Source organism: Calypte anna, chromosome 3 (genome assembly GCF_003957555.1).
Source record: "Calypte anna isolate BGI_N300 chromosome 3, bCalAnn1_v1.p, whole genome shotgun sequence".
Taxonomy (NCBI): Eukaryota; Metazoa; Chordata; class Aves; order Apodiformes; family Trochilidae; genus Calypte; species Calypte anna.
This window is the reverse complement of record NC_044246.1, coordinates 50,909,960-50,936,167: the sequence shown is the minus strand read 5'-3', so window position 1 is coordinate 50,936,167 and position 26,208 is coordinate 50,909,960. Positions and strand designations below refer to the sequence as shown.

Genomic DNA, 26,208 nt, shown 5'->3' with positions numbered 1-26,208 from the left:
TCATAAGAGCCACACAGATCTTTCATTTCACAGAAAATATCAATATTTTATCAATTAGTTTGTTACCTAACCATAAAATAAAAATGCAAAAATATCTCACAGAAAAAAGGTTTCAATACAATTCTGGGATGGAAACACAAACTTAAGAAGTTTCAACACATAAATAATTATTGTCATAAACTCAATAAATTTGATAATATTTAAATTCAAACAAAGATAAAATGTTGGGCAGGAAACTCAAGAGGAAACGTACTGTTTTGTGACTCACTTATGTCAATAATCTAGCCATCTCACTTGTAATATGCTCTCTGCTTTGCTGTTTCAAGGCAAAGTATGCTTAGTATGCAAATTTTAAAACTTCTGTTCCTTCAGCCTTGCCTAATTCATAGCATACCTGAGGAGACTCACTCACTACCACTTTTCAGTAGCATGAACCTTCTACAGAGCCTGACAGCATTTTGATTAGTCAGGCCCTCTGTGTATTCTTTTGATTTGATCTAATTACTTTCCCTACTTTTTGACTGAATGATTCCCCAGCTTCAATGTTGGTGTGATGTAGCTTTCCTGAATTTACAGCAACAACCAACTTCCCTACAAATATAATGAAGGGTGTGGAATGAGAAAGTCAGATATATTTCATGCTCTCTCATTTTTCAATTAGGTAAGCTGACTGAGGATCTAGTATTTATCTTCATAACTCCTGAGGCAGGAAATGATTGCTGAGCGCAATAAATAACATGACAATATTTACCCCTATTAATCTTGCATAAAATCTAGCTGCTTTTTTGTTTTTATTAGGACTCATGGTATCATACATATTTTCTTCCCTGATTTGCTTACTAATCAGTAAGCAGCTCCAACAGCACATCCAAAAATCAATATCAGGCAAGTAAACAGCAGCAGCAAATGATATGAAAGAAGTATATCTCTCAGCATGCATTGATACCTACATATTCTGAGGTATCTTCAAAATCGAAAGACTCCAAAAGAAACAGAAAATTAATACCTATTCCCAAATACCTATTAAACACTGTGCTTGCATAGTCATTAGATTTTATTTTTTTTTATAAATACATCTAGCACAACAGATCTTTAAAATTTTCATCCCTAAATATGAACATCCTAACCTGGGACAATGCAGTGGGGTACAGTAATTCCCAAACCTAATTTCTTTACAATGCTTTTTGTTGCCCTTGTTTCAGTATCAGACTGCATTTTCTATTTGATTTCCTTTTCTCTCAGGTACCACTGCATCTCCATGAGATTAAAAAAACACCACAAACCCACACAAAACATATGAACAAAACTTCTCAGCTTTCAAATCCCTCCTAAAAGCAGTGACTGGTACATCTCTAGAAGTAAGCAACTGGTTTTAAAAATACCAAAACAATCTTTCATGTCATTTTTCTGTGCATTTTTCAAAGTACAGACCTGGGAGGGAGAGAATAAAAATGCTCACCTTTCTATTATTAGCTCTGCCATTCCCAGCAGACCTCTCTGGGTGTGAATGGGCTAGGAGATCAGCTTTTATCAGCCAGCAACCTGACCCATGGGAAGTGCCTGCCAGACTGATTGCTAGCTTGCTGGAAGATGAATGTTGCTTGCCACATGAGGTGGACACTGACAAAATCATAAGGTGGTTAAGATATCTAAGATTATTTATAGACAACAGGATCAGATTTGACACTGGCCCGCCCTCAACATCAGGCGTGGAACTGAGTATGAAACAAAACAAGGCTGCTGGCAACATGTCATGTAAATAATGCTTCCAAACTTCATGTGTGCTTCTTTAGGGTAAACCCTAAGAGTTGTTTAGATAGGCAACATATGTAAATTGTCAGAGTTTTCTTCCTAGTAGATTCAAATCTACTTTCAATTACTCAAGTAAATTTTAGCTTTGCTTGATCAGAATCTCCAGTTCCAAGCATAACTAATGCTGTGACTACATAGAGTAGATTTTTTCCCCATTCTTATTTCTTAAAAACACCACACCAAGGAAAACATCACTAACGTTTTAAACACAATGAGACTGTAAATTGCTCAAACCAGAGTAACTTTGTAACCCTGATTTAAACCTCTGCCAAACTGAAGTTGCCCAGATTCAGGAAAAGAGGCATTTAAAGAAGAGACTGAAGAATAATGTTTGGCTTATCAAGAAGGTCAGATACAGCCTCTCTCTGACCCTCACAGTATTAGAATCTCAGTAATCTCTCAGTCATACACATTTAGCACTGCCAAATACACCCACAGAGGTACATTTTGTACTTCTTGTACCTGTAATGTAATGAAAAACACAAATAGAGGTATGTAACTTAATTGTATCCTATCATCATTTTAGATAGGATGCGTATTTTTAATTTCTAAAATGTAATTCTGCTTCTTTAACTGTTTAAAGCACTATCTCTCCTTTAGCTGCCAGTATTATTAAATTAAGGTTTATGGCCTTACTGCAGACCAGTTGCTGGGGGAGCTGAGTGGAATATCACAATCAGCACAATCACAAGCACTATGAGGTCCCTTCCAATAGGGTGCAGTGATGGATCCTCACACCAATACCCGAATGCTCTACTGTAGCAAAACAGTAGCCACCTAAGGGAAGGGCAGTAGCTGTTCCAGGTAGAAGAAGGAGCTTTATGGGGAAGAAAGTTTCATGTTGTGCTTCTCTCCACTTTGCCAGTCTCTACAAAACTGTGCAGTTGTGTGAATGGAAAAAAAACAGTCATCAAGTAACTCATTTCCAATTTGTTTGAAAACTGAGCAGCAATAACTCAAAAATTCGAAACAAAAGCAAAGTAAAATTTGCACATGAGCACTTGGCTTTGAAGGAGAGCAATAGTGCTGGTGATACACAGTAAGTCTGCCACTGGGAGGCTATCCAGCTTTCAGCTCTAGGGAAGCCAAAGGAAAAGCTGCAGTGTTTTCTAAGCGTTATCCTCCACATCCCTAACTGCAGTATATTGGTAGATTGTATGACTCACTGGTGACTGTTCCAGCTGAATCATAGAATCATTAAGGTTGGAAAAGACCTCTAAGACCATCAAGTCCAACCATCAACCCAACACTATGATTCACTAAAGACTGTGTTCATGTCAGTACTTTGATGCCAATCCAAAGGGGCACAGAAGCAGAACTTCTTTGCTCTTGTGTATCAGGATGTGCTTCAAAGCCTTGCTCCACTCAAATAAAATTATCCTAGGAGCAAAGCTGCTGAAGGTCAATGGCCCTCAAAATTAAAAAAAAAGCCTGGAGAAGACACCTTTTCAGAGTTCATATCTCTGCTGGAGGATTTCTGCTAGCTCCTGAACATGTGGAAGACTTACTAATTGGATACTTACAGAAAAAAAAAGAAAGATGCTGTGATTAGCTCTGTGTAAACCAAGGTATTTACTGAAGGTTTAGGGGAAACACACAAGAATGGATGACATTACAATTCCAAGATGATCACTTGGGTTTCATGCAGTCTCTCTACTGTCTTGTGGCATGGTAAAAGACACTTTAGTTAAATCTTTTCCTACAGTATCTCTTTCCCAAACATATAATGAGGTGCAGAGAGAACTATAAAAGCTGATCAGTATCATTACTCAGAATTACCATGCCCCGAGGATGAGATAGTGGGTTACAAGCCTCAGTAAAATAGCTAGATAAAAGTTAAATAATATTAAAATGGCTTTTACAATTTTTTAATACTGTGATAGGAATCTTAATGTAGTTGCTGTGTGTACAGATCAAGGAGACAGAACATGTCTTTTGTCTCTCTTTCTGAATCTAGATTATCCTTAAGATCTTTACCTTTCAATGAGTAGACTGTGCAATTAAACTCACAGAAGATTTTTCACAGTTACTCAGAACTGACAGTAATTTCTTCCACAGTTCTAATCTTCAGATCTGTCACCATAAAATGTATGCCAACCCTAAATGTGACTTTATATACACTTTGGCAACAAGCTTTTTGCTAAGTGCAGTCTCCCCTTCAAGGTACTTATAACCTCTCTTCCCCCCATTTTGATACAGGATTTGGCTGGCCATAAATTACTCTCATAACTATTATCAGCAATAGTATCAAGCTCTCACAAATTTGCTACTGCTTTTATTATATAAAATACTTCTCCTAGCTAAATAGGTTTCAGCAAACTGTAACACCTTGTTGACTCTCGATAAATCCATTTGTGCAATGCAAATGTTTCTCTTTCTAGCAGTCAAATCCTTTATAACTAAAAATTATTAAAATAGAGAAGTAGGAGGACACAATGCTTACTGCTCATTCTTCATCAATATCTAGCAAACAGCAATATTTGGTACAAAACAAGTACTAGCAAGAGAATACGAATCAGGGGTTGACAGCCCTGCAGCAAAATAAGTGGAGTTAGTTTGGTTTTGTGGCAAGCAATTATGTGAAATCCAGAGGGAGGAGCAGAGCAAATGGAAATTACATCTAGAACCCAACCCAGCTGTATATGCATACTGACTTGGAATCAAAAAGAACAAGGTATTTTTGGGCTGGTGTGGTGGGCTTTTGGGGTAGAGGGTCATGGGGTGGCTCCTGTAAGAAGCTGGTGGAAGCCTCCCCATCCCACCCAGCTTCGCATGATGGAAGCCCATCAGTGATGGTGGGTGCACCTCTGTGATTAACATGTTCAAAAAGGGGAAAATAAACTGCTATTAAGACCTACGAGGCAGAGGAGAAGGGTAAGGCGAGAGCTGTACAGTAGCAGAGAGACCCAGCTCAGTCAGGAAGGAGGGGAGGAAGTGCCTGAGCAGAGGTTCCCTCCCTTGCAGCTTTGTGGTGAGACAGCAGTCTGTTCGAAGCGCTGTTTTTTGTTCTCTCTTTGTCCTACTTTGATTCAATTAGAGATAAATTAAATTGATTTTTCACCAAGTGGAGTCTGTTTTGCTCTTTACAATAATCAGGGAGTGAAACACTCCCTGTCCTTGCTTGGACCCATAAACATCTAAGTTTGGTTTTCTCCTCCTGGTCCTACATCGGGAGGGGGGAGTGGGAGGGGTTAAGGAGTGGATATATGGTTCTTTGTTGCAGGCTGGGCTGAAACCACAACAATGAGGAACTACAAAAAGAGAAATATAAGCCAATTTTAGGAAATGATGAAATTTAGTATACTCTCCACCAAAGATCTTCTGGGTTGTGGCACAGTTTGAAAGAAAACAGAAAAAATAACCCTCCAATTTAGGAGAGGGTTGCAGTTAACAAGCTGTGCTGAGCAGAACTCACTCAACATCAGAAACACACTGAATAATAAAAAAGAACCACCAAGCATTAATTTGTCCGTAAAATAGGCTAAGGGAGACAAAAAGGTGCTTTACATTTACATGTGCCTACACTTGGTCTTGAAGTATCAATCTAGAAGACCAAATAATGACTAACAATTCATTTTCAGAGACTTTTTAAAGCCTGTTCTCTCAGCAGTGGCCATCTTGGGGAGGTCAGCCATCTTAGGGAACAGACTCATCCTGCTTTTTACTGTGATCCACCAGTTGCTCTGTATTTGTACTTCTGTTCATCCTAAGCTGCCCTTGGTCCCCTCTGGGGTATAGATAAGTTATACCATGTGCAAAGATGCTGGGTAACTGCTTTATATTTTTTTACAAAGAAAGTAGCTAAAAAAGCTGACTTCCAGGCCTGCTGGGGATTCAGCTTAATAGGATGTGGGCACAGCTCACCAGCATCTCACCAGCCACCTACTCTTCATGACCAGAAGACCTCAAAGTCCAGAACACAGAGTGTTCTGTAGCACAGAGTGCATTGGGAATCAACATTGAGATAGCTTAGTGAAATACTATCAACAAAATCACCTGCCCTGGAATCTGTACTTAAACAAAGAAAAATGCTTTCTTACACAGGATTTCTTGAACATTAGCATGACTCTTAGTGGCAGTAGTTCCAGTAAAGGCTCTCAACTCTGCTTTGACCACATTCTTCCTTCCTTCCCACAGGCAATTAACACCACTTTTTAGTCAGTAATATAATTTTAAAGAGTCTGTCAATGAGTTGTCACAAAGATGATAAAAGGGCTTTTTCATAGCATCCAGTATGGATCCAGTGTCCCACAGGAGGTAAAATAATCAGAAATCTCAGTAGCTCTGCATACACAAGAGCAGGGCTTCATAGGCAATAGCAGAACTGCATTCTCTGAATGGTTTTCAGCAGAATAGCATGACAGCCAAGCAAACTAAGACTTGGCAAAGACAGGGTAGAAAATCCAAATTATTGCCCCTCTGTATATGAAGCAGTTGCAGCACAGACAATAACAATTCAAGCCTTCTCTGAACTGTGAGAATACATCCATCCTACAGCCATTTTACCCTCCCTTTCCTGTTCACTTCAGTGACAATCCTATTGGAATGGTCTCTGGACAACCTGTTTGGTCTCTGCCAACAAAAAGTAGAAGTGAAATGCACTTCAGAGAAGTCACTAGGCCTGTTCTAGACAGATCATGGCTAAGTTACCAGCTTCTCCAACAAGACCTCATAAATAAAAATCCTGGCATCTTTTTTCCAAATTACCAGCTAAAAGAAGAAAGAATGAAATAATCAAGGACCGAGCACAAAACAGGGTTTCCAAATTGGCTTTCATGCTGTGACCTTGGACAAGACTTCACTCCTTCAAGCTTCCATCTCACTGTCCATGATAGAAAGAAAGAACACTTTGTGGGGGATATGTGGCCTTGCTACTGTTTAGAACTTGCACTACTATTACAACGAATAGCATATTTTTGTCTGCACAGGGAAAAAACCACTGTCATTTTAAAGAGCTATTGAAAATTAAAATGTCCCCTGTAGAAGGAAAATGTTTGCTCAGCATCTGTCCAGAAGATTTTATTGGACCTGAAATAAAGAATCGGTTAGCTCCAGGAAACTTGTTCAAAATTTGTTTCATTTCAGATATTTCATTCCTCCTTTATGTCTTTTAACATAGTTTCAAAACAAAACAAAACAAACCAAACCAAACAAAAAAAACCCGACAACAAAAAACTCACAACAAAGTCCAGGAAAAAGATGTTAAAATTTCTGTGTGTGTGTAGGTTTGGTTTTTTAAGTTTGTTTTTTTTTTTTTTGTCAAAATGCTTACTTCATGAGCTTGACTGGAATTTTGAGAAGGCTTGTTCCACTAGAATAAAAAAAATGGAGATGCTGCTTACCCTTGTGCAACACATGGAGGCTCTGAAGTCAAAGGCTATACTGAGTATATCACTAAATGCTAATTACCAGCATGGAGGATGATGGAATCACTTGAGTAATTACCACATGCTAATATAGCATCTGCCTGAGGAAGCCCTGGGCCATTTCAGCTTGGTACTGTCCCCTGAAATCTACTCACTCAGACACTGCACCAAAGAAACAACTTCTTCACCATATTAACACTGACAGGACTGACAACATTCTCTCAGTGGCATGTATTAAACCACACAAATACTAGCAAAACACAGATTTAACTGTGGGAACATGAGAGCTGGAGAGCAGTTAAAAACAACCATCTATCTATTCTTGCACAGTTTCACATGAGCACTAAGTATATGTGTATATATGAGCATATATGTGTATATACATACACACAAATATACATAGTGCTAATATATACGTGTGTATATATGGGTTTATAAACAGTGTATATGTCATGTCAGACAATTTTTGATGCTGTGTAAGTCAAAAAAATTTTTTGTAGGTGAAGCACTATCTTTTACAGATATTACCAGATGAGATTATGAGTAGAGACTTCCAATTTCTGACCAAAATTACTTCTGGACTTTGTCACTGCAGTACTTCATACTATTAGAACTGCTCAGATTTTCCAACTTTAAGTGGAAATTGCTTTTCATTGTAGTGGAAAACAGTAATAGAAACCTCCTGGCACCAAGACTGGACTGTAGAGACCTGATATTAGCAACTGTCTCAAAACTGGTATTGTGACAAACTGGACATTTCACTTAGGTGGGAGCCTTATTTGATAAGCCATCTGGACACTGTTTTCTCAAGGAGAGCCCCTTGTTCAGTAGCCACCCTGATAAATAGGACATTGTTTTTGCAAGGGGAGCCCCTCTTTTGGTAGCCACCCTGAAAAGGGGGACACTGTCCTTATTCAATAAGGAACAGTGGCAGGCAAGAGGAACTCTTCTCCATGGAAGTTTTTAAGGCCAGGCTGGATGGGGCTCTGAGCAATCTGATCTAGTGGGAGGTGTCCCTGCCCCTGGCAGGGAGATTGGAACTAGATGATCTTAAAGGTCCCTTCCAATCCTGAAAATTCAATGATTCTAACCTTACTCTCAGCACATAGGGGTAACATAATTTCTAATTTTGCCATGTTCTGTGGGTTGTAACCTCTTGCTTGGAGAGCATAATTTTGCTAAGGTCTGCTACTTGTAACCTCTTGCCTTGAGAGTAATACTGTATGTTTCTAGCCAAGTTTTAGAGTCTTAATCAATTTTAAGTTGTACTTTGCTTAAGCCTCTCGGATAATGGTCTTAGAGTCCCACGCAGAGAATTAAAACGTTAATCTCGCCCAATGGGTTCTCAAAAGAGATAAACTGAGAGAAAGTTGACCTCTCCTCTGGGGAACTCCAGCTTGGTGGGACATGACATGGACTCAAGCTTCTTTGTGGTGGACATGTGCTTGAAGGTAGAGAGATGCTTTAAAAAAGTATTATATTTCTCAAAAAATGTGCTTTAAGGAATGCCCACCTCTGTACTCTGCTGATACTTAATACAAAACAGAACTGTTGCTTGAAGAAACAGCAGGAAAAAATACCACACAAGGGCCTTGAGATTTGTCATAAGTATTTGGTCCAACAACTGTAAACAGTCCCTCTCATGCTTTTCTACAGCTGTTACTCTCCATGAGTCAACAGATCCCAGGTACTTTCAACAATACACTCACAAAGTCAGACAGCAGAGGTACTCACCTCCACAAATCCCAGGCAATGCAAGACTGGAGCCTTTGTAATGACACTTCAGCTCACAGCTGACAACACTAATGAGTTAAGCTTGACTGCAAGGAAATTGTGCTGTTATTTGCAGCTGTGGCACAAATAAGCCCTTTCTTATCAGAGGCAGACATACACTCCTCCAGCTGCATTGCCTGGAGAGGTTATTGCTTCCATCTGTTCAGACCACTTTTCCTTCTAATCCACTGATGAAGCAGCATGTGTGAGGAGGCTGTAGTTTATTCCAGCCAAAGCCAGACAGGTAAGGACACAACAACTCAAGGATTGTATGTCAGCCTTTCTAATTTTCAAATGGCAGCTGCTCTCTGGACTCCGTTAAAATATCAGACTTTTGTGACCTGCTGAAGGGCTAGAGGAGAAAAGCGACAATACAGTGGTGCTATAAGCTACAGGAGCAACTCGGTGGCTGTGCTCTAGTTGCTTTTAAAAATATTATTCTAATACATCAGATAATTCTGAGACATGATAGCATCCTTACTATTCCATGCAAAACAATTTAAGAAAGAAGAAGCACCTTTCCCTTCTCTAAAAAGGGCATACTACTCAGACTACTACCAACTCCCATTACCTTTGCAGACTGGGGAAAACTATGTCATTAGCACAGCTTGGCCTTGATCTGAGATATTCAGTTCACCTGTTTCTAAAATAAGATGAATGTAAAAGGAGAAAAAAAAATGCTAGTCTTTCTAATTCTCTTTCAATTTAGAACTACACAATAGAGACACTTATTTAAATCAAAGCTGATGGTAAAAGAATGTTTACATACAGGAAATCATAGCAGCTTTTTGTTGTGAAAGACTATTTAAAATTATTAAAACACAAGGAACATGTAAAAAACAAACAAACAAAAAAACCCCCCACAGCCCAAACTTGCTACAGTATTTTGTCAGAAAAAAGCATTCCTGTTTAAATTTTCCTGGTAAAGAAAAACATTGATTACAGTAGCATCAAGGAATAGAAATTCCCTGATGATTCTCAGTGGTATATTATGCCTAAAATGTCTTGTCAGTTGAAATTCAGGTAAGAACCCTATGATCTCCAGGAATGTGATTTGAAATAACCAGCTCCTGAATGTAAACAGATATCCATGAAGAATGAGGACAAATTAAGGTTCTAGGCAAATGCTCCATATAGTATACATCTTAACCTCATTTAGAGGCAACTAAAGGCTTTATTAAGGGACAGAATTATCACCTCTGCTGAAACAGAAGTGACAGAGTTGTTCACAAGGGTAATAACAATAAACAAGATTATGCAAGAGAGAGAATGGCATATATTGATGATAAAGTAACTGAAAAATAATGTGGAGCTTGTATTACAAGCCTTTGGAAAGCAGCATGGGATACAATGTGCAAATGCAACTCAATTTATGTAGATTTTTCAAAAAGCCTTCCTTGAGGTCTCCCATAAAGGAATGTGCTCAACAACAACAACCACAAAAAAAGTTATTTTGTGAGGATATAGTGAAGTAACATGATATACAGGGCTCCATCAAGAAGGCTCTTGGCTGTAACTCTGCTTTTACCACTTCAAACCAACCACTTCTGTATCTGAATCTTCTGTATGAAATGACTATGTTTTTTATTAGATCCCATCATATAATACTTATGTAGGCTAAAAACTCAGAGCTGATTTCTAGTTTATAACTTATACATGTTCAGCAGAGCAGCTGGTGATTTTAGCACAGAGAGAATTCTGACTGGAAGCATCCTGTCAAAGATGCATGGATAAAACTTCTATTGGTAATGCTGGTATTGTAAAGTATTCCTGGATAGCACCATTAATCTTTTACTTAACAGCCATTTAATATTTTTTAGAGTTTATTGTAACAGATCCTTGAATAAACTCTTGCAAAATAATAACTATAGAATTATTTATCTCGCTTGCTAACCAGAGTACTGAAGATGGTCAAAAGAGGGTCTGTTTGTTAAAGATTCCTAGCCTGCCACTATTCATTTAAATGTGAGGAAGTGGTGAGCAGACTTTATAGATCAGAGGTATTACAGCACCCACTGGTTTTAAAAGATAGGTCTGTTAGAAGTTCCAGGGTACAATTCTTCAAGCAAAGCATTGTTCCCTTTCTGGTACTCTGATGATGATATGATGCTAAAGGTGGAATAAATTGCTCTCTGAAGTGCCTCTTTTTCTCTCTGTTGACTACACAGGGACCCTAGAGACTAGCTTTGACATGATGCCTAACTTTCAGATAACTGAAGTCAAAAAGATGAATACCTCCTTGTCTAACTTCATACAACAAAGCATCTGAATGTCTGAACTAAATCTTGCCTAGAGAGATTGAATCCTGTGATGACACGAATTAGATGACTGGTTTGTTATACAGATTTCACTCCCTGACAGTTCAGTTGAGGTCTAGAATGAGAATTGTGCTGAACTGCTTGGGAATTAGCTTTGCAAGTTGGAGCTCAGGAGAGGATTTTTTTTGACTCATATCCACTGAAAATATTTTCTGGCCTTTGTTCAAAAGTTAAAAAAAACAGCTAGCATCAGCAGAATGTAGGTATGTCCTATATCAAGACAAAAGAATAAGGAAAAAGGAAAAGTCAATTGCTTGGCTTTGTAAACTGGAAAAGAAACTGTCTTCATTTCACTTAATGCCATTCCTACACAATCTTTATGAACACCTGGCACTTGGTAGAACCTGCTCAAGTACAGCAAGATTCCTTCTGCAAACAGAATCACAGATTCAGAGAATCATTGTGGTTGGAAAGGACCTCTGAGATCACTGAGTCCAACCATACCCACATACAACAAGCAAAAAACCAAAACCCCTACAATCTCAGCCACTAGAGCATGACCTGAAGTGCCACATCTACAGGTTTCTTAAATACCTACAAGGATGATGACTCAACCACCTCCCTGAGCAGGCTGTTCCAGTGCCTGACCACTCTGTCAATACAGAAATTCTTCCTAATATATAATCTAAACCTTCCTTCTAGACCATTTCCTCTGGTACTCTCATTATTCACTTGAGAGAAGAGGCCAGAAGAGGCCCCTACCTCCCCACAACCTCCTTTCAGGTAGTTGTAGAGGGCTATGAGGTCTACCCTTAGCCTCCTGTTCTTCAAAGTAAACATGCCCAGTTCCCTCAGCTGCTCTTTGTATGACTTGTGCTCCAGGCCCCTCACCAGCTTGGTAGGTCTCCTCTGGACACATTCCAGCACCTCAGTGTGCTTCTTGTAGTGAGTGACACAGAACTGAACACAGTATTTGAGGTGTGGCCTCACCAGGGCTGAGTACAGGCACACAATCACTTCCCTCTCCTGCTGGCCATGCTATCCCCTGATACAAGCCAGGATGCTGCTGGCCTTCTTGGCCACCTGCGTTCAGACAGGTGTCCACCAGCACCCCTGGGTACTTTTCTGACAGGCAGCTTTCCAGCCATTCTTCTCCAAGACTGTAGTGTTGCCTGGGGTTGTTGCAACTGAAATGCAGGACATGGCACTTGGTCTTATTGAACCTCATACAGCTGGCCTTGGCCCATTGATCCAGGCTGTCCAGGTCCTGCTGTAGAGCCTTCTTACCCTCAGACACATCAACACACTCACCCAGGTTAGTGTTCTCGGCAAACTTACTGAGTGTGCACTCAATCCCCTTGCCCAGATCATTGATATTAATAAAGGTATTAAACAAGACTGGCCCCAAAACACCACTGGTGGCTGGCCACCAACTAGCAAACAGAAAAGTTCTGCCATGACAAGCTCTCTGCCCAAGTAAACTTCAGAATGAGCACAATTTTCTAAAAAGGAGTCCCCAGATACAGCACTTAATTATATTGCCACGGTCACAGTTTAGGAAACGCCTAGCATTAAGTAAAAACTAAAAGCTGACAGCAAGTCTGCTCTTCCCTATTTCATTAGCCAAATTGCTCAACTTAGGCTTGTTAGAGATGCACCAGTAACCTGTAGGTTATTGTTGCTGACAAAATGGCCTGCTTCTCTTCACTCACTGCTTCTAAGATTGATGAAAAGGCTATGTAAAATGGTTCCCATTTCCTCCTAACTAATTCCAGCTGAATTCCAGGAGCCAGCTAGTCTAATGCTTACTCACTGTTGCACAGTCAAAGGGCTTTGGTCATCCTAGGGCCAGCAAGATGATCAGACTGAGAGAGCTGGGGTTGTTCAGCCAAGAGAAGGATCTGGGGAGACATTATAACAGCTTTCCAGTACCTGGAGGAGCTACAAGGAAATCTGGGGAGGGACTTTTTACAAAGGCACATAGTGATAGGAAGAGGTGTAATGGTTTCAAACTGGAAGAGGGTAGATTTGGCGTCTGCAGAACTTACAAGGAGAGGCTGAGGGGACCCAGGGCTGTTCAGCTGGAGAAAAGGAGGCTGAGGGGAGATGTGATTGCTCTCTACAACTACCTGAAAGGAGGCTGTAGTGAGGTGGGTGTTGGCCTCTTCTCTCTAGTGACTAGGAACAGGACAAGAGGAAATGGGTTCAAGTTGTGCCAGGAGAGATTCAGATTGGGTATTAGAAAAACTTTCTTTACCAAAAGAGTGGTAAAGCATTGGAACATGTTGCCTAGGGAGGTGATGGAGTTACTATCCCTGGGGGTGTTCAAAAAATGGAGAGATGTGGTACTATGGGAGACGATTTAGTGGTTACGACTTGATGATCTTGAAGGTCCTTTCCAACTTTGATTGATGATTCTAGGATTCTATGATTTAGATTAGATATTAGGAAGAAATTATTCACTGTGAGGGTGGTGAGACACTGGAACAGGCTGCCCAGAGTAGTTGTGGATGCCTCACTCTGGAAGTTTCCAAGACTTTCCTAACCAGGCTGGGTAGGACATTGAGCAACTTGGTTTAGTGGAAGGCGTTCTTGCCCATGGCAGGGAGATTGGAATTAGTTGATCTTTAAGGTCCTTTCCAACCCCAACCATTCTATGATTCAATGATCTGTGAGTGCTACTATGAGATGATATAGCCATATGAATAAATAGAAACAGTAAAACATTCCTCTACAGTATTTACAGAACTGTATCACCATGGGCTTGCAGTGTAGAACAAATAATTTTGCATGAGTGACTTCCATTTGGTAGCATCCTTGCACAGCCATGACAGTTTGGTTTCATTTCAGCAATTACCCAAATTGTCCAGCAAAGGAATATATTGTTTACTTGAAATGTTAAAAATATAATGTGAAGCAGAGAATGCTCTGACTGCTATATTACTTGAGAAAGACAACTGCAGTCCTTTACAGAGAATTCTGATGTCTGATACTGAACAGAAGACATATGTACTATTATTTAGGAGAGGTACATAAAGTCACAAACTAGCCCTCATTCTGCAAATCTACAAATAAGATGAAGATTACTTGCTACAATGTAAACTTAATATGGGGTAATAATTGCCCTAAAGATCTTGTGGTGAGATTAAATATGCAGGAATGCTTCAAGACTAAAGGGAAAGAGGAGGAATCGGTTTGTCCAAACAAGATACTGTCTGATTTCACTTGTGGACAAAGAAAGCTACAGGTACTCCAAAAACAAAATTAGAAAAAAACAGAAAACAAATACTGTAAGCATGGAAGACTACTGTGAAGCACTGTACAAAGAAGAGTACCTCAAACACCTCCCTAAACAGAACTTTTTTTAACATTTGACAGAAAACATTATTTTGGATTTCTCATTTGTCTTATTCAGCTGTAAGTTACATTTTTAGAAAATATACTTTGTATAAAATATATTTTGCAATCCATAAAAAAAAAAATCAATATAACTTTATAATAGTATGTATCATTGCAAACACTAAGTACCAGCTCCAGCCTCTTTTACCTGCAATGAAGGCACACCTATAACTTTTACCCTACTCTTCTGTTTTCCAAAACAAACTCTTCTGTTGGCTGTGAAGAGCCCAGCAATGACAAAGAAACTGAAGTCCAAATCAGTCATTTTCCTATCCAAACTGTTGTTAGGCTCTTGCTTTTTCAAAAGCTGAGATAAATACATCGTGACACACCTTCAGCTGATGAAAGTGTCTGAAGCTCCAACAATTAATGTGATGGTGCAGAATGTGCTTTACAACTTTCACTAGCAGAAGCTCCCCCCCAAGTATCTTCATAGTAGTCCTGTCACTTCCTTTACTTCCAGGAAATAGCTTGCATGCAGTAAATACTTCTGCTACTTTGCTGTCTGAGCCACTTGGCAATTTGTGTAATCAGGTGAGTCACTTTACTGTTGTTTTATTACTGATATGTACCTAAGAGTGAACACTGTCACTATGGTTTCATTAATATCTATTCATAAACACATGTACATACACTGTTATTCCATGACATGCTTAAAGGGTTAACAGTGAATTCCTATAAATCAATAGTAACACTGATAATATTACAGAAATACTGAAATTTCATTCTTTTCATATTCATGGGGTTTTTTTTACCATCTAACATGATGCTGAGTTTATGTAGTTCTTGCTTACAGTTCCAAATAACTTCTTAAAAATTCCAGCATATAATTTTGGTGTAAGTGCATAGAACATTCACTGATGTAGACTGCAAAATCATTGACTCTAGATTATGGCTCAAAGAGATCAACCAAAACAGCTGAGATCCCAACAGTTTAGATGTCAAAACTCATCTTTGCACAGAACCAGACAGATTGCCTCCAAACCCTCAAAGTTTTAAGGTATCAAAATAGTTGCTTTGTTCATCTCTGTTCACATCAAATGGAAAAAAACACCATTGCTGTTATTTTTGGAACATGATAAATCTCTCTGTAAGAGTTAGTTACATTATATTTCCATGTAGATCTACATTATGTTTCCATGTAGATCTGAAAAAACATTTCCAAACTACTTATTTTGCTTACAAACTTGCTGATAATACCATCAATCATGTTCTGTGAACAATACACTTCAACATGGAATTGGAGCCAGAATCCAGCTGATTCATTTATGTGCTTGCAGCCTCCCAGTTGAACAAAACTTCAGCACTTCAGGTGGTAATAATTTAAAGGAGGGAAGAAAAAAGGCATTCTTGAAATTTTTTTAATATGATGAAACCTGCTGAGTAATCTAAGATCTTGCAATCTGTGTGTGACTTCTGAATCAATATTCCTTACTAGGAGGGCTTTCAAAGGCTTAATTCATAAAAGTGCTTTATGCCTCATTTATGAAGGTACCCTGTAAAACTGCTTCCACCGAAGAACAGTGCACAGTCTGTCCTTTCTCATACTCACAGGTAGAAGGCATGCCTCAGTGCAATTCAGTAATGATGGCATTTTTGAAAATTCCTGGGGCATTAAGGAGCACTGTTCCCATTAATTTGTGCTCTTGAGTCACTTGGCAGCTTTTCAAAGTTCCTCTCCCCATCATTTCTTGACTTCAAAGCAAAAAAAAAAAATCACATCATACAGGTTTAATGAACTTCACTGAGATTCTGATGTGCAGCTACTCGTTTTGAGTTTCCAAATACATCATAAAGGAATCTCATTTGTTGACAGGGCATGAACTCCTTTTCAGAAAATTTTGGTTCCGTTACAGGTTCTTAAATTTTTCAGGGAAAATTGATGCATTGGGTTCAGTCAGTTGGCATTTCTATTCATTTATTATGGAATTGATTTGGAACTACAAGGCTTGGGTTTTTTTTTTTTGCTTTTAGTTGTTCCATTGCAGTGAGTCTACTTCACTGCACTTCACTGCTAGCACATCAGTGCTAGCACCAACATGCAACAACTGTCCTAGGCTAGATATGGTGCAGAATTATTAAATGATGTCTGTGATCTGGTGCAGCAATTTGTTTGCTAAGAAAGCTGTCTGCAGTAGGAAATGCAGAAACAGAACAGCAGGATAAAGGAAGCAGTGCTTCCTGAGGCAGAAAGAGGAAGATTTTGGACAAGAAAAGCAAAGAGATGGACTTACAGCAAGACAGGAGCAGATTTGCAATGAGACCTCTCAGACAGTTCAAAAAAGCTGAACTTGAATACTTCAGAAGATAATCTCTGAGGTGCTGAAGTTCCTCAAGCCAAAATCTATGGAGGTCTTCCACGTGGTAAACAAATAGGAGGAATTAGACCATTTCTCTATATTTTGTGCATTGCATTATTACAGAGCAGTGTTACCTCAGAATCCAGCATTTGTATGTATGATACCTATGCAGGCACAAAGTTCTTGCTGCAAACATTATTTTGCCTTCCACAACCTGGAAGTGCATATAAATAATCTTTCCTTCTTTTCCAATCCTTTCCTCAATCTTGTTTTTCATCTTCCAAACACAACTTTGCTCACCAGTACTCTTTGAGCCTTTTTGAGTCATGTCAGAAAATGGGACTAGCTTCCACCTGGACATCCACACATTTATCTTTGCATTTTATAATTTAAAATGTTAATTAATTAATCCTTTTGTATTTCATTAAATTTTCACAATTCATTAATTTCCCCCCCATCTCACTTAGTTTCTTTGCTGGCTCAACAGATTATCTTTCACTTTAGTTCACTCTGGTTGACTGAGTGGCTATCAGATTAAATATGACTACTTAGTCAATTATTTGGATTGTAAATGTTTATTCAATCACTGTCTAACTGGTGGAGCTCTTTAATAATTTCCACTATTTAGACCACTTATTCCTTCCTGACACCCTGTCATTTATTTTCAGGATTACTGTTTAATCACCATCTCTTCTTTCCTCATCTCTCCCTCTCTTATTTATTCTTTTGCTCATGCTGCCTGACTCTTTGCTTGATTATCTCCCTCTTCTGTTCTGACTTTCTAAGTTTTCCCACTGTGTCTCACCTCTTCTTAAAGATCACTGGAATTCTTCACAAGTGGGAATCAAATTACATAGCCAGGTCTCAGTATCTTCAAATATCAGTCCTGTTTAAATCAAAAACCTTTCCCACAGGTAACAGGGAACCTCATGGATCTATCTAAAACAAAACTCAGAACAAAACTACCCCAACTTTGTTTTAGCAAAATCAAGGTTCTGCATGCCCTCTCTTACTAGGTAGAAGTCTTTTGAAAATGTGGGGGAGAGAGGAAGGGAGAGATAGACTGTCATCTACTAACACGATGGAATCAACCTGCATAAATCTCTGAGTGTGGAGTAATAGTGGTTTAAAATCATTGGGTCATCTGTAAATCATCATTGTCTTCCTCATTTCTCAAGTGATAATAGTGAATCCTATGATTGTGTCAATAAATCAAATAAATTCCAATAAATCCAAGCAGTTAAAATATCACAAGAACTAAGTGGCAGCAATTAATAGTAATAAAATAAGTTCAATTTGGGGAAAGAAGATTACAGAGTTCATTTTCTTTCACTGAATCAATGGCTCCCCCTGTTGAAATAGGCTTTAATTAAGGGAGAAGGTCAGGATAAAAATCATATACAGCATTAAAATATAATGTATTGGCCAATTCTTCAAGCTGTTAAAAAAGTACTTAAGACCCACAACTCCCAACATTTGCAGGAGAACTGAGAGATTTGCACTGTGCCTCCATCAGTTTCCAGCACTGCTTATGAGTAGTTTGTTCTTTTTTTATTACTAAAACTTTCAATTTCAAAGGCTGAGATTTCCCAGGTGTTTTTCTTAAACCAAATCACCTAACATTTTGGAATCAGAGTAGATGGACCTGCCTACTCTGGTAAGACAGTAACTTGTCTAAGAAACACCCATATTCAGTCCCCTGCTGTGGCAGACTCCAGCCTTCCTACCTCCTGTATGAACACAACAACTCTAAAGATCATCTTTATGAGCACTATTGCACCACCTAAACCATTCCTTTATTCCTCCCTGCTCGTATCTTAAAAAACCCAAATATGATATCAATTGATTAGTAAATAAAATAACAGAACATTAGGTCCCATTTACCAACATACCATGTCATAGGCATTACAGACCTATGAAAACGAAATGATCTAGATATTCAGGTTCATCTTTCCCTCTCTTTGGTGAGTGCACTGTTGTTCTAAATAGATTAAACTATGTAGCATAACCTTCTAAATCTGGCTCACAAGAAGTAGATGTTCACAGTCAATAAAAGAAATGCATAATCACCAATTAATTACTGTAAGAAGTAACTACTAGAGATACTGTGCCTTCTCTAGAAACAATATTAAGACTAAATTCCTAGCCTTACTAAAACTTAATTAAAAAAAAAAAAGATAAAGATGAAAAATGAAAACAAATAATAGCCCCATAACAAATGCATTAAATTTATTTTACTTGAGTGGGCATAAACCACAATTGAAACAATTTTCACTTTGGAATTACTTTATACCTTCACTACAGCTGCCATAATAATCTTTAAAGCAGTTTTTTCTCCAACGAAGATCTCTACAGGGTTAAAACACCAACAGGTTAGAGATGTTTTTTGGCACATAAACTGAAGTTAGAATAATCAATGAGGATTCCTCATAAGGAAGGCAGAGGTGAATGGAGAGGAAGGTGGTTGCCAAAGCATTTGGAGGTAGATATTCTTAAAATATTAAGGCTTCTCCAAATGCCTACTTAGTGAAATAAGGCCCATAGGAAAAAGAGCTCAGTGGAACTGCATAAATAGCACAGGTTACTCCAAGGCAGATGCAGCCAATCTGCTTAACTCTTTTTATTTATTTATTTATTTATTAAATTATGTGTATTCAGAATGTAACCCAAATATGCTGAATGAGTCCCATTGACTTCAGTTAACTCTGGATCTATGCCCTGGCTTGGCATCTTTAACCTTGGCATTAATACCACTGGAAATTCTTTAGCTTCCTAGATAGGCCCAGTAAGTATTGTGGTAAATGTTTGTTCTAAACCTCAGAAGAGACAACTACTTCTGAAGTTTAAGACTACACTTTTTTTTTTTTTTTTTTTTTAAACTTGTCTATTTTTTAGTTTTTGAACAGCGACACAATACAAACTCTTCTTGTCTTTGTGTGCACCTGCTTCCCCGAATTTCTGGGCAGTGGTGGATCTCCAGACCATATAAAATGACACAGTTCCACTGAAGGTATGTGTCCTCTTTCCACTGTTCCATAATTACAACTAAGCAAGTATGAATAAAAGAAATGGACACAATTAAGTTAATCGCTTCATAAAACTTCTGTAAATATCTAGCAATTTTACATAAGTGAAACATTCTTGAAAGTTATATACAATTTTTTATGAATTACCTATTAACGTCTAAATTAGCTGTAATTGTGTCAGTCTTTCTGTGTGGGACTTCACTTAGAAACCCATGTTTGGATTTTTTACAGTGAGAACCATCACTGGAACAACCTTTGCAGTGATGTGGTGGAGCCCCCATCACTGGAGATTTTCAAGATGCAGCTGGATAATTTCATCTAAGATCCCTTTCCCAAGAACGGTTGGACCAGATGATCTTCTGAGGTCTCCGCCAGTTCTATGACTCTATCAGGTATGCTGATACTGTTTCTTTTCTCAGTGTGAAAAAGGTTAACTTTTCTAAGCAATTTTCCAGTGGGAAGCATAAAGAATTCATTTTAAGAAGGGACTCATTGGTATTTCATTAAGTTCAGTTAAACACAACATCCTGTCAGCAAATGAATTTATAAGGCAAAGTGCAGAAAGTGAGCATACCAGGGAAAACTGAAATAATACATATTCATGTCTTGTCTCAATACACAAAACCATAATTTTAGTAATGATTCAGATACCTAAGTCACATTGTTTGGAGAAATCCCTTACTGATTTCCTGCAATTGATTCATAAATCTGTTGCTAGACTATTTAGCAAACGGAATAATGAAAAATTATATCTGGCAGTTTTTCATATTTCTTTATGCATGATGCAAGCCCTTACTTAACTCTTCCTTCACTATCTCATTTTCCAGTAAAATCACCTCTGGGTCTTCAAATTTTTTCCTTTCTTGAGATGTCCTCTGCTGCAGATCAAGGATTTTGCTTTTAGTACAGCCTTAATTTCAACTTCCAGGAATGTGCATATGTATTACAAAGAAGAGATCATTACAGAACTACTTACCAGCTCTGAAGGCAACGATTGCACTGCTATGTACTTTCAGTATCTACTGAAAAAAGCTAATGCTGAGTGGACAGAAGCATTAATTTAATCAACAGCACAGACTCCCTTCAAAATAAATATGCTTTTTATGTTGCTTACTGAGCTTCAAAACTAGAAAGCTACGAATTTCCTCTTGGGACAGGCTGAGTGTCTGAAATAAGTGCTGTAAACAGCCTCAGAGCATCATTAAACCTTGAACACTTTAGAAGTATTTGACCCCTTTAAAAGTTACTTAGAATTGGTAAATCAAACATTGCTAAGTACAACAATGTCTTGTCATTTACTTGTGCTCACAATTAAGGGCTTTAATTAAGACTTTTTTGTAATAACTAATTAATTTACAACTGCAATAAAAATCTGTAAGAACCCATTAAATATCATTAATAAGACAATATATTAGTTAGGAAGTTAGCTCTCTTTTTATTACTAGGAATTACCATCAACTATAAAATGCCACTGCACCAATTACTTTAGTTGTAGAAGGAACAAATTAACAGGTATTATTCAAGTAATATATTCTTTCTCTGCAATTTGTAAATTTTTATTTTTTATTTTTTGCTCTGGATACTGAACTTAGACAGTTATTGGAAGTCAATTGGCTGTAGGATGATGAGCAATGCTATGTGTTAGCTGTCATAATGCAAAACCTATAGAAGTCCAAACAGTGACTGTATGGGCTTTCTGATCAGATCCTAATCCTATGGTTCAGGAAAACATTCTATAAAAAAACCCCAACACTTCACATGTCAAGTGCTAAAAAGCCCTTAAAGAATTAAAGCCAGAGGATGAGGTACATGAGAAGAATGATAAGAGATGAATCAAATACAGTTTTGGTCAATCATTTCATAAAACCCAAAACAACCCAGATGAAAAAAACAACCCCACCACTCCTCTCAAAAAATGCAACAACTCCAAACTAAATGAAGCCACTTAATCTGCAAGAGTTTTTCTTTTTTCTATCAAGTTAACTGAATCAAGACCAATTATATGATGAGAATTGGGAAATGTGAAGATATTCGAGTGGCAAATAATTTTGATTTTCTAGTGTGTTGCACTGTTTAATAAAGAAAGAAAAATGTATAGTTAAGACAATGCAATGATAGATTTACATTGCAACTCAACAATTTTTATTTAGATGAGAAATGAATCCAGGACTTTTAAACTGAGAACTTAAAATAATGAGGATTTTTATCTGCATTTATTTAATTCCATTCAATCCCAAGCAGGTTGTTGTTGTTGGGGTGTTTTTTTTTCAGTTCAAATGCACTGGAAGTTTCATCTTTTCCACGAATAAAGAACTCAAAAAATGGAATTCCTGATGCTTCAAAATTAAGTCCCAATTTCAAATGTCTACTTCTTCAAGCCCTGTTGGCATATAATTTAGGTCCAAACTTGTATCCAGCCATGGAAATGGTAATTCCCTAAATTATCTTGTGCCCTGTTTATTTTTAAGCTTTGTAAATCATCTTTTAAAGCCGTAGAAAAAATAGGCTGAAGGCTTGTTACTGTTACTTGTTTCTCAGACCTTTGGTTCCCAAAGCCACCCAATGTTTGGTCTTCGATGACATTAAGGTATCCAAGTAGATATGCTGCCAAAGGCGGCAGAAAAAATTAGATTTAGATTGATCTCTTCTTATTGCTTTCCTTATTTCCTCCAAGCCTAAGGTGCTCAGCTGCTCATCACCACCTCTTTTCTAGTAAAGGGACACAGAGAATCGACCTTCAGCTGTGGGCAAAAGGCGTACCGATTTCAACCACTGAAAAAAAGAACAGGGGTTTTCTTCCCTGGTGGTTTATTCGTACACTGTTCTGTAAGCAAGCAGGGAACAGGCAATTGCGTACAAATATGTAAAAACAAAGGGACATTTATTCCTCTTTTTTTTTTGCTCACAGTGCATCATAAATATTCAGCAACTACATCTGCCATCTGCAGAATGACGCCCGGACGCAGTAGAGCTTACTCAGTACAGTATTTTCCTTACACTCAGCTCATTGCCCTTTGCCTACGCTCTTTTTCAAGCACCCCAAAAGAAGAATGCAAACACTTGCACTGAGCCGAGTACCCTCAGCTGGTTCGGCTGCCAGCAGAGCCGTGAGAGCGAACACCCGACGGTCTGAGGGCGAGACGGTTCTGTACCGGGAGGGGGAGGGTTCGGCGAGCACCGGCCCAGAACCGCGGGAACGAACCCGGAAGCTCCGGTGGCTCAGCATCAGGCGTGGCGGGGGGCGTGGCCAGGCAGAAGGCGCGGGGCGGGAAACGGGGAGGGGTCGGGGCTGGAGCTTGTGCCAGGGCAAGCGGAGAGGGAAACGGGAGGAGTCGGGGCTGTGCCCATGGCCAGGGGGAGCGGCAGGGAGCTGGGGAATCTGCCATTTAACTCAAGGAGTGATGGGGGCCACTCGGAGGAAGAAGACTGTGCTCTCAGCACCCACCCAAATGGATGTGGCTGACACCCCAGAAAGGCTGTGCTGCCGTTCAGAGGACCTGGACAGACTGGAGAGTTGGCAGGGAGAAATTAATGTATTACAACCAAGGGCAAGTGTAAAGTCTTGCATCTGGGAAAGAACAACCCCAGGTACCAGTATGGGTTGGGGACTGAGCTGTGGAGAGCAGCACAGAGAAAGGACCTGGGGTGCTGGTGGATGGAAAGGATGGCCATGAGCCAACAAATGTGCCCTTGTGGCCAAGAAGGCCAATGCATCCTGGGGTGCATTAGAAGGGGTGGCATAGTAGTCAAGAGAGGTTCTCCCTCCCTCTCTAACTCTGCCCTGTGAGGGCTGCATCTGGAATATTGTGTCCAGTTCTGGCCCTCAGTTCCAGAAGGACAGGAACTGCTGAGAGAGGCCAGCGTAGGGCAACCAAGATGATGAAGGGAGTGGAACATCTCCCTTGTGAGAAGGCTGAGGGAGCTGGGGCTTTTGGGTGGAGAATGAGGAGATGAGGGGTGACTTCATCATGTTTGCAAATATTAAGGGGTGAGTGCCAGGATGGAAGTAAGCTTTTCTCAGGGTAAACTAACAATAGACAAGAGCAATGTTTATAAACTGGAGCATAGGTGTTTCATATAAATATAAGGAAGAATTTTTCACTGTGAGGGTGACAGAGCACTGGCACAGCTGCCAGGGAGGTTGTGGAGTCTCCTTCCCTGGAGCCATTCAGACCCCCCCTGGATGTGTTCCTGTGTGATCTTCTATAGGTGACCCTACTCTGGCAGTGAGGGGTTGGTTGGACTGGTTGATCTTCGAGGGTCCGCCAACCCCTAACTTTCTAGATTCTGTGATCTCTAGTCGTTTAAAAATGTGTTGCATATGAATTCCAAAGCATCGTGGAGTTGAATGACTTCTGTCCCATTCACTTTTTTGGGGGCGAGGGGGAGTTGCAATATTTTTTTCAGCCCTAGGGAGATCCCAAGATGTGTTCCATACATAAACACTGTCCCTTAGAGGTCGAGGATCACCCTTACATATGGACAGAGCAACAAGCCCTTAATACAAGTGGCCTTGTAGAGGCAATGTAAATAACAAAAAATGTATATTGTCCCAGCAGATTTCCCTGCACCAGGCAGGCTGAAAATAAGGACATGCAACTCAACTCATCAGTACTCCAAAAATAAAATGTGTATGTGTTAAAATGCTATAATAATCATCTTTACTGAGATGGCATCGTAAAGATTCAGTATCATTCACAACTCCAAAAGCTGACATGGCAGCTGACATCCTAAAATGCAGCTGCTCTGGCATGAAGCACTAAATTTACATACTTGAAATTGATAACAAAGCTTGTATTAAAAAAAAACAACCCACTAAGTTGCCCATTATTAAAAATCCATGCACTACATTAAACTACTAGGGGTACTCAGCAGTAACTGTTTTGAACATTGCCAGAAACAGACAGACTTCATGAGAACCAAGTTCTCCCACAGTGTTTAAAATCAACAACCCTCGAAATTGTTACCAGGCAACGTCAAAAAAGTAACTTCAAGCTATCTGTCCTGAACCGCTCATCTGGTACAATTTCTGCTGCAGAAAGTGAAGTTGTCAGGATAGGCATCTGCAGAGCAGGATGAATAGTATTTTGGTTCTTCAAAATGAAATTTTCCTAGAAGCATTTCTAAAGGGGGAAGAAAGAATAAAAAGTGCTTTCCTTCAAGATGTTAAAAACTTGTATGGGAATATTAAAAAATTCTTCCTGAAAGGAACCCATATTTATTTATTTAAATGATTGAATTTGACAAGGAGCTTTGATTCTGTTGAAGTTCTTAGCAGCCAGAAATCATGCTCCCCTCCAGAAAGGCATCAAAAGACCACAAGCTAAAAGCACAAAAACATGTTACCTGTACTGCAGTTCTTCATTGCAAAGGAATCCACAGCTGCTATGCCTTGTTCCCATTAGCAAGGTACTCCAGTGAGATCCGAAATGGTTTTCTAGATGTCCAACTCTCCTTTGAAGCAACAACCCAGCTGGGTCTCACCATATAGCAAGAAAAAGGAAAATAAGAGCATAAGAAAGATTACAAGGATCAAATAGCCCAGAGCAGCAGCTCCACCTGTGCCTGCTATCACAGTGTCATACTGTGCCTCCTACCCCAGCCCTCGCTCCCTTCATGGTGCCCCATGGGCTTTTCCCTCCACAGACTTTGCAGAAGCAAGATTCTAAGAACCAGGGTTTCCAGTCATGTAAGATGTGGAAAATCCAGCTAAATGATAGCTTATTGCTCTCTTCAGTCACACTTCTGTCCTCCCACATTCCTCACTAATGTCTTCCTGGTGCTTCAAAGCAGCCTGACTTTCTTTGCAAAGCAAGCTGTGAAATCTGTAGTTCACATGCACACCCTCTCTAAATATCACTCTACCTTCTGACCTGCAAAATCTTTTAGTCACCCAGGCAATAAGCCAGTCTCTAGGGCTTTTGCAATCAATAGAATTCCCAGCACTGCATCACTGATGAAGGAAGGGTTTTCTTCTAATGTGGCTGGCTGAAACAAGTGCATGAAACACTACAATGAAGATATGCCTTTTCTCGTCACACTTTCTCCCTTTGACATCCCAAACAAGCAAAAGTCCCATCAAGTAAATGATGGAACTAAAGAACTGCATTAGCAGACCTGATGACTAACATCCACGTTCCGAGAGTGTTTCAACTTAATCTGCTTGTTGCCAAGAGTAAATCAGAACAAAAAGTCTCTGTAAGCTTAATTTACTATTTGTAAAATTTGTCCATTTGCTCCCTTCTAGAGGTCTGCTGCTCCACCTGAAACACAC

General features: G+C 39.2%; 1 protein-coding gene across 1 annotated transcript in view; it reads right to left on the bottom strand.

Moving 5' to 3' along the window:
* Positions 1 to 26,208, bottom strand: part of ALK (ALK receptor tyrosine kinase) — a 218,750-nt gene that overhangs the window by 81,352 nt on the left and 111,190 nt on the right. Inside the window, 2 exon segments of the mRNA XM_030447537.1 lie at positions 25,281 to 25,325; positions 25,328 to 25,407. Coding sequence (XP_030303397.1) covers positions 25,281 to 25,325; positions 25,328 to 25,407 — 125 coding nt within the window.